The sequence below is a fragment of the Drosophila kikkawai genome, chromosome 3L (assembly GCF_030179895.1).
Source record: "Drosophila kikkawai strain 14028-0561.14 chromosome 3L, DkikHiC1v2, whole genome shotgun sequence".
Taxonomy (NCBI): Eukaryota; Metazoa; Arthropoda; class Insecta; order Diptera; family Drosophilidae; genus Drosophila; species Drosophila kikkawai.
The window spans coordinates 33,263,702-33,275,672 of NC_091730.1; the positions used below are offsets into that span (position 1 = coordinate 33,263,702).

Sequence of the window (11,971 nt, forward strand, 5' to 3'; positions counted from 1 at the left end):
CTTTCACAGCCTCCGCCCAGGCTGGGGCTGCAGAGGAGTTGTGACGAGACGACGCTCATGAGCAGCTTCCTCTTGCACTGCTTGGGCCCCCTGGTGTTCAGCAGGATCCTGGAGAGGGACCTTGCGGTTTCGCTGGCCTTCTTGTGAACATACTCTAGGTGTTCTCTGTAGCAGAGGCGTGTGTCCAGGATGACGCCCAGGTACCTCAGTGCGCGCTGGGAGGTGATTGGGAGTCCACCTACCCGGATCTCCGCCGTTTCCACGCGCTTCCTGCTGGAGATCAGGACTGCTTCGGTCTTGTGCGAGGCCAGTTCGAGGCCGGCGACTGCAAGCCAGGACTCGACCGCACGGATCGCACTATTTGCCGCTGTCTCCGCGTCTGCCAGCTCCTTCGCCACGACCACCAGCGCCACGTCGTCGGCAAAGCCGACGATAGTGGTGTTCGAGGATAACGGGAGGTTATACATCGTGTTCCAGAGCAGCGGTCCCAGAACGGAGCCCTGCGGGACTCCGGCTGAGACCTCGTGCGTTCTGGTACCATGGGACGTGTCCACGATGAGACTCCTCTCGCTGAGGTAGCTGCGGACTATCCTCACCAGGTAGCCCGGGATGCTGAAGGCTTCCAGAGCCTCCAGTGTCCGCCTCCAGTCCGCAGAGTTGAAGGCGTTCCGGATGTCTAGAGTAACTACCAGACAGTATTCCTTGGCGCCTTTTTTCCATCTTGCGCCAGCGATGGCGTTCGCGGCCAGGTTTGTGACCGTTTCAATGGCATCCAGGGTCGATCTCCTCTTCCGAAAGCCGAACTGGTTTGGCGCGAGCCCACCAGCGCGCTCTATCGCTGCCTCCAGCCTCGAAACAATCATCTTCTCAAATACTTTCCCAATCGTATCCAGCAGACAGATGGGTCTGTACGAAGATGCCTCGCCCGCTGGCTTCCCCGGTTTCGGGAGAAGAAGAAGCTTCTGGCGCTTCCATCTCACTGGGAACGAGCCTTCCGCCAGGCACTTGTTGAAAATATCGGCGATCGTTTTGGCGTGCAATGGGAGCAGCAGTTTGGTCGCCCTGTTCGGGATTGAATCAGGGCCTGGCGCCTTCTTGTTTTTGAGTGACCTCGCTGCCACTAAGGTCTCCTGCTCCGAGACCGGGCATATCTCCATGGACTCGCTGCTCACATGGAAGTTGAGCGGTTGCCCAGTCGGAAATAGCACCCGGACTATGCCTTCGAGAGCCTCAGGGTCAGTTGGCGCCTTGCTGCCAGCGCTCACTCGCTTCACAACTTTCTGGTAGGCCCCGCCCCATGGGTCCTTCTCGACGTCGTCGCATAACTTAAGAAAGCACTCTCTCTTACTGGACTTTATCGCCTTCTTTAGGGCCGCCCTTGCGATCCTGTAAGCCTCACTGCGAGCTGGTAAGCTCGGAGAGCCGCGCGCTCTTTGGACTTTCCTCCTGGCTCGGAGGCAAGATGAGCGGAGGTTTGCGATGTCATCGCTCCACCAGTACACCGGTGCGTGATGCTTCCGGAAAGATTTCCGTTTCTGCATACTTGCATTGCATGCACGCTCGACCGCGGCCGCCAGTTTGAGCGCAGCATCGTTAGCGCTGTCCGTTTCGTCTGTGGCTAGTCCTGATAAAGCGCTCGAGAACGCTTGGGCGTTGAGCGTGTCTTGTCGATATGCCTTGTTTGCGCTAGGCGGAACCGATCTGCGGGGTGAGTTCTCGCCGAGGGAAACGAGGATGGCCTCGTGGTCGCTGGCTGTATAAATTTCGCTAATTCTCCACCTGGCTTGGCAGGCTAGTGCGCTGCTAGCGTATGTAAGGTCAATTATGGACCCTGCTCCCGCCCTATTGAAGGTTTGCTGGGTACCCTCGTTGAGCAGAGCGATGTCAAGGGAGGCGAAGGCCTCCAGGATGGTGCGGCCTCGGGCGTTGGTTGAGGGCGACCCCCAATCCTGTGCCCATGCGTTGAAGTCGCCGCCCACTATTGAGTTGCTTCGTCCCCGGATGTCGTCGCTGAGCGCGTTCATGATGCTGCTAAACGCCTCCAGGGTGAGGCTCGGAGCCAGGTAGCAGCTATACACCCACACCCCTCCAGCTCTACCACGAACAAAACCATCCGCCGATCTGACGTCGGACAAGTGGGTGTGTTCCCGTCCACACATCCATAGCGCAGCCTTGCCGGATCGGTCCGTGGCCCAGCCGTGTGTGCTAGGAGCCTTGTATGGCTCGCTGAGCACCGCCACCTCCACGTCCAGGTCGCGCACTGTCTGCATCAGCAGGTCCTGCGCGGCCCTGCAATGATTCAGGTTCAGCTGAATCAATTGCATGACTCATTACGGGGGCCGGCTCCACTGCTGCTGAAGCTCCTTGACGGGCAACTTTTGCTGCCTGCCTGGTGCCTCGTCTCCTTATTGCCGGAAGCAGCGCAGATAAAGCATTTTGGCTCGTTGGAGCACTTTGCAGCTTTATGGCCCTTTTCCCCGCATCTTATGCAGCACCCACTCCGGTCAGTCGCACTTTTGCAGTTGGATGCCAGGTGACCTGCCTCAAGGCACCGATAGCATCTTGGGGGGCCCGTCCTTTCCCTGATCGAGCATGAGGACCAGCCTATACGCAGTTTTCCTCTCTTAAGCACCGCCTTAGCCAGGGAGCATGGAAGGCTTATTACAGCCGTCTGGGACTCGGCATAACCCGGGCGGATGCTTCGCACCTTTACCTTTGCCTTATCCAGGCTGTATTGCTCGGCGATCGCAGCCACTAGCTCGGGCTCCTTAGTTAGGGCGTCTAACTCTCGGATCTCGAGTACTGCCACCTTCGAGTCCTCCGACATGGCTCGCACCTCCGCCGAGTCGCCGAGCACCCGCGCTATGCACGTACGCATGGACTCTGCACTCTCAGCACTCTCCTTCGCCATCTCCAGCAAGAGGTTGCCGTTTGTGGTTCGTCTCACCTTCTTCACGCAGCTTCCCAGGCCGGAAAGCTGGCTGTCTCCGCTTCGGGTGACCATGGCCAGGATCTCGCTATACGTCTTCCCTTTCGCAGCTATGATGACTGCGTCCGGCCGGGATCGAGGAGGAGCATCGTTTTTCTTACGCCTCTTTTTCCTCGTAAATGTCCTCCAGGCGCTCCCTTCTGATTCGGTGCCTCCAGTAGCCGGGCCTATGGGCGGCGGTGGGTTCGGGGCCCTGTGCTTGGCCGCGTTGGCCATGGGAGGTCGGCTGGTGGAGGGTTGGTCCGAGCTAATGGCTCCAGTCGTCATGGGAGCGCGCCGCTGTTGCTTCGCGCGAGTGTAGGTGTGTGGGTGTGTGTGTGTGCGATCTAGTGATGTGAGAACGGGGAACCAAAGATAACTACAAACTCTTGTCTACGCTTAAATTTTGTACAGCTAATAAATGCCTATATTGTGAAACTTGGCTGATTAAATAGACAGAGCTTATTTTATATAAAATAGAAAATGATTATCTATACAAAGATTAAGTTACAACGTGACAAATGATTATATACAAAGCTTATGTTTACAAAGTGATAAATGATTAATTATTATATAAAAATTATTTACAAAAACTTATTTTACAAAGTAAGAATAATTTGGGGCTTTTGCCGGTTTGTTTTGGTTTCGCTGGTAGCTGCGGCGGCTTTCCATGAGCGTTGGCGGCAGTTGTTGTTGTCTTCGTTATAGCTCTCCATGAGCGTTGGCGGCAGTTGTTATTGCCGTCGGCTGTAGCTCTCCATGAGCGTTGGCGCTGCCGGCTCCTGACCGCCGTTGTTGTTGGCTTTGGGAGCTGCTAATGCGCGCTGCCGCTGTCGTTGTTGGTGACGTAGCTGCGGTTGTTGTTGCTGCTGTTGACGCGGCTTCGCTATGGTTGTTGTTTTTGGGAGCTGCTGATGCCGATAGCTGGCGCTGGCTGTCGTTGTTGTTGGCTGCGAGAGCGAGCTGTTGTTGTGGCCGCTGCTCTGGCCGGTGTTGAGGCCGTTGGCCGCTGTTGATGGCGTCGCTGTTGGTGACGTGGCGGCTGTTGCTGTGGCCGCTGTTCGGGCCGGTGTTGTGGCCGGTGTTGTGGCCGTTGTTGCTGGCGCGGATGGCCGGTGTTAGGGCTGTTGTTGTTGCCGCCGCCATTATTGGTGGGGAGTCAGACGACTCCTCACACACTAGAGGCTTACGCAGCAAGCTATCTAAATTGTATTCTAATAGTTTTTCGTTTGCATCCCAGGTGATTGTGTTTACCGAAACCTGGTTAAAGCCGGAGATTCTCAGTTCCGAAATTTTTCCGGGTAAGTACACAACTTATAGATTGGACCGTCTTTCCCAGCGAGGTGGTGGAGTTTTAATTGCCGTTGACTCCACCCTTATATCCGAACTGGTTCAAATTGACGATCTCACAGGTATTAAATTTATCTGTGTAAAACTATCATTTCCAGGTAGTTTTATCTATATAACCTGTTCTTACGTTCCTCCATCTGCTGAAGAGCCTATTTATTGGAAACACCTTTCGGCAATTCAGGCCGTTCCAACATGCTTTCGGATAGAGACCAACTAATAACTCATCAGATGGTACGTCCAATGTCCTCCAAACTGCGGCACAGCATGACCTGATAGATGGCTTGCTTGACATTTCTTTGTCTCAAGTTAACCATGTCTTAAATTCTTTGAATCGCTTACTAGATCTGAGTTTTGTCTCTGATCCTGTAGGTGTAAACTTAACAAGAGTTGATCCATTGACGCTTCCCGAAGACCCTTACCATCCTACTTTCGAAGTGACCATCGATTTGGGGACTGTCGTAAAGACCAAACCTGATTTGAGTTGCTCAGCGACTAAAGTTCGCTGCTTCCGTAAAGCAAATTTTCAAAGGCTAGATATCTTGATTTCCCAATTTAATTGGTCTGAACTTTACAGATGTACTGACATGGCGTCCGCCGTGGATATTTTTTACAGTGCCATGAATTCGTTCTTTGCATTGTGTGTTCCTTTAGCCTATCCGTCGGTTTCTAGTAAACCACCTTGGTTCACCAAAGAGCTGACACGCCTAAAAAACGTTAAGTCTAGGCTATATAATCGCTATAAACGCACCGGATCTCCTACTGTTCATTCAAGATATCTTAGTGCTCGGTCGAATTTCACCGTGCTTAACGCGCAATGTTATAAAAGTTATTTAACTCGTTGTAGGGTTCAATTCACGCAGGACCCGAAACAGTTTTAAACCTTTGTTAACACTAAGCGAAAACCCAATTTGCATCCTTCATCGCTTTCGTTCAAGAACGCTACAGCAAACTCTGATCAGGCCATCGCCGATCTCTTTGCCGAGTTTTTCAAAACTACGTATTGTTCCTCAAATAGCTTAGATCAGACTTACTCTTTTGATTTGCCCAAGTCGAACCTAATTTTCAGTCCTATTTTAACCGAAAGCTCCCTTAGTTCGGATCTTCATCGTGTAAAACCAGTTTACTCACCGGGTCCCGATGGAATACCAGGCTGTGTGCTCAGGTATTGTGCCGGAGCTCTGTGCAATCCCCTTCTGAAATTGTTTACCTTATCTTTAGAAACCTCAGAATTTCCCCTTATTTGGAAGGAATCATTTCTCATTCCTCTCCACAAAAAAGGTAGCAAATCGGACGCCAGCAACTATAGAGGAATCTCTAAGTTGTCGGCAATTCCAAAACTTTTCGAGAATGTAATTACTCCCCACTTGCAGCATTTATGCAGATCCGTAATTTCATCATGTCAGCATGGTTTTATGAGGCGAAGATCGACCACTACAAATCTCCTGGAACTCACCTCCTTCATTATTAGAGGTTTCCAACGTAACTTTCAAACCGACGTGATTTACACAGACTTCAGTAAAGCTTTTGACTCGGTTAATCACTCTCTTCTTGTAAGGAAGCTTGACTTAATCGGGTTTCCTGTCGATCTTCTTAAATGGATTTTGAGCTATTTGAGTAACAGAACTCAAAAGGTTTTGTTTAAAAATGCTCTATCCAAATTCCTCAGAGTCACTTCTGGCGTCCCACAGGGTAGCCACCTCGGCCCGCTGCTATTTACATTGTTTATCAATGACCTCCCGATGGTTCTAACGAATTCTAGAGTACTTATGTACGCTGATGACGTTAAGCTATGCTTGCAGTATAAGGACAGCTCTTGCCAGTCAGACCTGCAATCGGATCTTAATAACTTTCAAGCATGGTGTCGTGCTAATTTATTAAATCTCAATAAATCTCCGTGGCCTACCTTGAGATGCTGATGAGAGGCTACCGTCCTATTCAAGTAGACTCCTATTAATTAACTTACCCTCCCTAGCTAACCGTAGAACGATGCTTGGTGTCGTATTCCTTCATAACCTAATAAACGGTGATGTTGAGAGCCCCTTTCTTTTAGGGCAGCTTAACTTCCACGTTCTTCGACTAACATCTAGAACCCTTATCCCTTTAGTAGTAAATCACTGTAGGCGGGAGTTTGAAGTACATGAACCCTTTAGGGTTTTATGTACGAATTACAACCGCCTCTCTGACATTATAATTCGTAGTGATAGCCCTTCCGTACTAAAAACTTTAATACCTGTTGAGTTAGCTCGTAATGTATCACCTTAGTCTAATTTTGCATGCGTTTTTATTTATTTATCGTAGTTATTATTTAGTTACATTATATTATTTTTTTAATATTTATTTTGCATGCGTTTTTATATTTTTATCGTAGTTATTAGTTAGTTACATCATATTATATTTTTTATATTTATTTTGCATGCGTTTTTACTTATATACATATTTTAATAAATTATATTTTTTTTCTTATTAAATTTTATTTGTGTACTCTCGTAACGTTTCCTCGTTCTTTTCTTCTTTCATTCACCGCGTCTATCTAGTTCGCGATTCGTGCCGTACGTCACGCGGCTGCGCCCCTCGGTCGGTTGGGCGGGAGGTGGAAGCGGACCCCGCGCGACAAAAAAAAAAAAAAAAAAAAACCAAGGGAACTGGTTATTTTTTTGGGACGGAATTGAAAGACGTAGACGGAGCATTGGGCAAATCTGGCCTAGGAAGAGTAATTCCTACAGGCCGCTTTTTCTTTTTCGTACCTTCAAACTCTTTGACAACCACATACTGTGGCCAGGTTTGGGCAGAGCATAGAGTGCCAAAGACTTCGTCAGGAACATTTATCTTGAAAGACGAAGTGTTCCTAGGGTAAGAAAATTAAAATTTTTCCACCTTAATTTTTTCTCTATCGACTTTTACTTTGCCTTGGATAAAAGCTATGACATCTTCCGATGTCTGATCAGGGGAAAGCCGCGAAACAAATAACTGTTTTGTTGGTGGAATTGCCGTAAGGGGTTTTGGCACGGCAGACTCACCCACCATACCACTTTCGGCCGGTAGTCCGGGCCTGATACCCTGGCAGGGACGGGGATTAGGGACCCGCGACGCATTCGGATACCGAATCTTTTTTAGCGCTCGATCTCAGGATTCTTGGAATTTGTCCCGGGGTCGGGGGCAGAGTCGAGGGAGGCTGCTGTGCAGTGCCTGCTGTGCAGTGGCTGGGATCCGCCAATATGCTGCCCACCAGTTGCGGTTTTTTTGCGCCTAGGAGACTCATTTAACAGCTTGAGGCTATTAAATTGAGTATCCAGCGCCAAGAGCATATCTTGAGTTTTGCGAAAACTCAATAATAGCTCTTTAAAACCACCCCTGGTTTGCCGCATAAAAGACATAATTTCCCTCTCCACCTCGCGGCAGGCCTCGCAGAAGTAACGTACGCCGATATTTTTGGCCACGTCATCTACTGTCCGTGCAACAACGCCAATGCACTTGGCATGTACTATGTTGTCACACAGCCAACAGGTGATGGTGAGTTCACCGTAAGTAATATTTTTCTTACCATTTTTGGCGAAGCAGACCATATTATGGGACATTATAAGGACTTACCACTGTACTTCCACTATTTAAGAGAGGGCGCAAGGGATTAAATGCAGCGGCACTTGATGAGCGGGGGGGCAAAGAGCAGGAGAGCGAGAGATAAGCACTGAGTAGAACCGTTTATAGCTGTCGCGGCAACGCAAACAACAACAAACGCTAAAGGCACAAAAGGGAATGCAAAAAGAGCAAAATGCAAAGCAACCGCAGCAGCCCAAACTAAAATGCAATTTAAATTGAATTAAATAGCACAAAATAAACTAGTAGCATGCACACGCGAAGTGAACGGGAATTATTTGAAACACCAAATATTCTACACAAATCGGGAGCGCAAGAAAAAAACACGTCCGTTCACTTTAAGGGGGTTTCCTGAATTAGGAGGCCAAAAAATAGCTGTTTTTCGCGATTTTTTTTTGGAAGGTAAAGAAACGACCAAGCTTCTTGCAATTTTTGGTATATTTTTATACATATTTAAAGTGCTTAAATAAATTAAAAAAAAAAAAAAAAAATTCAAAATGGCGGACTTATAAGTAGTTTACTGAAGCGCCTCGTCACAGAAGTCCCTAATTGGCGGGAGAGATAACTAAAAAACTTATTGACAGATTGAAACGAATAAAGGCTTATTCTCTTTAGAATTAAATTCTCTTCTAAATAGACTACAACGGTTGTTGAAAACCGCTTTTTATATTTTTTACAGCATGTTAAAGTCAATATTGCATTTTTCGGGATAAAATATTGACTTTAACATGCTGTAAAAAATATAAAAAGCGGTTTTCAACAACCGTTGTAGTCTATTTAGAAGAGAATTTAATTCTAAAGAGAATAAGCCTTTATTCGTTTCAATCGGTCAATAAGTTTTTTAGTTATCTCTCCCGCCAATTCGAAAAATGTGAAGTGGAGAAAACGCGCTTCAAAGTTCGCCAAGAGCCTGCAAACCTACTGGGCGCTCCTTTGCTTTCATCTCTGTATCTTCGAAAATACTTCGAATTGGCTTCTGAAATTTTTGTGGTATATTCTTAGATAGTTTATCTATCGATTTAAGCAATAAAAAAAAAATCGATTTTTTTTGCCTCCTAATTCAGGAAACCCCCTTAAAGGAAGAATAAAGTCAATAAAGTATGTACTTATACATATATTTATTTCACGAACAGGACTACTGACATATATCTGGACATCATTGGCATACAAGTGAACTTCACAATCGGACAAGACATTTGGTAAATCATTGACATATATTGTAAACAGTAAAGGGCCGAAGACGGATCCCTGAGGAATGCCACGAGTCAGTTTTTTTACGGCGGAGGTCACCGCCCCTGCTACAACCGCTTGAAGTCTATCAATAAGATAAGACGCAATCAGTCTAACTGAAGAATCAGAAAAGTTAAATAGGTTTTTTTGCTTGGTATTGTGATTCATGGAGTCAAAAGCCTTACTATGGTCAAGTAGCGTCAAGATTGTAACATGGTTTTTGTCAAATTGTTGTCTGATGTCCTCTGCGATGTCCGTTATTGCTGTTAAACAGCTTCTCTTCCTACAAAGGCCAGATTGCTTATTATGTAGGAGAATGTTTCTATCCAGGAAATCTTGTATCTGACCGGCCAGTACGTTTTCGAACACTTTTGAAAGAAATGGCAAAATGGAGATCGGTCTGTACTCATTGTTTTGTTTAGGAATCGGTAGTATTTTTGCCAATTTCCACGCATTTTGGAATGATGACTGTTTAAGGATATAGTTAAAAATATAGGTGACATAGGGCAGTAAACATGGTAACAATAATTTTAGAAAGTTAGGATTTATGTTGTCTAGACCTTCCGCATTAGATTTAACTTTAAGTATACAATCAAGGACATCACATTGGCTAACACACCCAAAGTTAAATATATTATCACAGGGGGCTACGTTGTTCAGGTACACGTTACGTTTTGCTTCAGGTACATTGATTGTTGTAAACTGTTGATTTAGTTCTTCAACATTAACGTTGAGCTCGGTTTTCTGTTCGCACTTTCCGATCCCTAGCTTTTTTAGTTCTGTCCATCTGTGTTTTGCTGATATACAGTTTCCAAATTTTAGTTTATAGTGGTCACGTTTGGCCAGTTTGTGTAACCGCTTCCCTGGCAATCTTATAATGACTGTGGAGTTCGTTAGTTTTATAACGCTTCCATCTTTTATTAGAAGCATCACGCTGTCGTATAAGATTCTTAATCTCTACAATAAACCAAGGCTTGGCTTAGACATTTTGGTTTTTAAAGGTACGAATTTCTCAAACAGGTACTGCATATTGCTATTTAGGATTCGGAGTTGAATGTCAACGTAAGGTGGAAATAGATTCCCAGTCACATAACCCTAAATCTAATTGGAGTCCGGTAAAGTCAATATTCCTAAAGTCCCTATAGGCAAAAAAGTCTGTTTTATAGTCTAAGGACGTGTCATATGTCAGAAAAATTAGGTCGTGTCTAGAAAAAACTGGTACTGAAACCTGGTCATAAAGTAAAATCTTGCTGGGGTCATTTATAAAAAATAGGTCAAGTAGGGTATCACAGGTGCTGCTGAAATGCGTTGGCGTCGTGTCGTTAGCTGGATAAAAACCCAAGGACTCAAAATTATCTAAAAGGTGTCTTTCCTTTAACAGATTGCTGTTAAAGTCCCCTGCCAAGATGACACACAAATTACATCTGCGTCAGAATTAATAAAAAGAAACCGAAATTCATCCATTTTTCGCAATAGACTTTGGGCATTTAGATGAACAACTTTGAGCCCGATTTTACGTTTACTAATTACTTTTATCAGGCTGTCAGTGATGGAACGCCTTACTTCATCCTGCACTGGAAGATTTGGCTAAAGTTAGGAATGCAAGCTCAAATATCTGCAAAGCAATTTAAGAACATAGAAGTAAAAACAAACAACAAACAATAAACAAATTCTAATGATAACTTAACTAAGAGAAAATAATAAAATTGATTAAGAGCGAAAGCTATGTTCAGCAGCGGCAGCGTCTCCAGCTTCCATCGTAGCGCCAGAGAGAGAGGTGGTGAGGGACGAAGAGAGAGGGTCAGCAGTGAGCGTCGAAAGCTCGCTCATGTGCGCGATGCAGTTTACGCCGTCTTTGTCCGTGAAGCGAACGTGAACTAAGCCACGGCGGGCGAAAACAGCTGTAAGGACACGATGCTTTTTCATAGGCATGGCTTCTTTGAAAATGAGATAATTATCTCTGGTCAGCTGCTCATTAACATAAACTGCAGCTTCCGAGTCGATACCAAAGAGCTTTAGAGTTAGTTGGCATTTACACTCGCGCCGGTACGTACGCCCCAATTTTTTTGAGAAGTGTGATCATCACCCGAGCGCTTTCCATTTTGACGATGATCCCCGGGTCGACTTGTGTGTTTTGGGTTTTTCGGGCGCGAAAGATATACCGGATTCTTGGAGGGGGTGTTGCAGGTTGAAGCACAGCGTGTGGAATAAGGCTCGGACATTTTCGCCCTCACCATATGGTACGCCGTGTATGCGCACCTCGTACACCAGGTTATGATCCTTCTGAGATGCCAGTTTGGATTCTAGTTAAGCCACCTTTCCACACAGTGCACGCAGATCAGCGACCTCCCTGTCCAGTTGCCCAACCTTCTCATCCAGTCTGTCCCGTTGTGAGCGGAGAACGATCACCTCCTCAGATAGGTCGTTTATTTTTTGGCTAAACCTGTGTTCAAGCTCCGCCAGAATTCATTGTTCAGCTTTTCCAAGCTTGAACTGATGTGCTCATTTTGCTCCGTGAAGCGTTTGTTGATAAGATCAACCAACTCCATTGCCATGATATCAGATGGTCGACCCGCCTTCAGATCTATTGACGAGTCAGTTCGCACCCGTTTGCAGTTAGCGAGCGTGTAACCGGAGCTGACATTGCACAGTGGTTGCGCCCATAGGCCAAAAATAAAAAAATGTATTACAACAAAAATGTACGAAAAGTAAACAGATCGTCTCTTAAATATCCAAACTTCTTTGTGGCATACCAGATTTTTTTTAAATCTAACAGGACTTTCTAAAAATTAAATTAAAGATGTGAAGATGTATTAATTTGCAAAGCGT

General features: G+C 46.2%; 1 protein-coding gene across 1 annotated transcript; it reads right to left on the reverse strand.

Annotated features, from left to right (window-relative positions):
- Nucleotides 1-3,702: 3,702 nt before the first annotated feature.
- LOC138928450 (uncharacterized) lies at nt 3,703-11,697 on the reverse strand. Its single transcript, XM_070285526.1, has 2 exons — nt 11,586-11,697; nt 3,703-4,067 (listed from the first exon to the last, which is right to left on the reverse strand). Exons 1-2 carry the CDS (start codon nt 11,695-11,697, stop codon nt 3,703-3,705), a joined length of 477 nt encoding a protein of 158 aa, XP_070141627.1.
- Nucleotides 11,698-11,971: the final 274 nt, after the last annotated feature.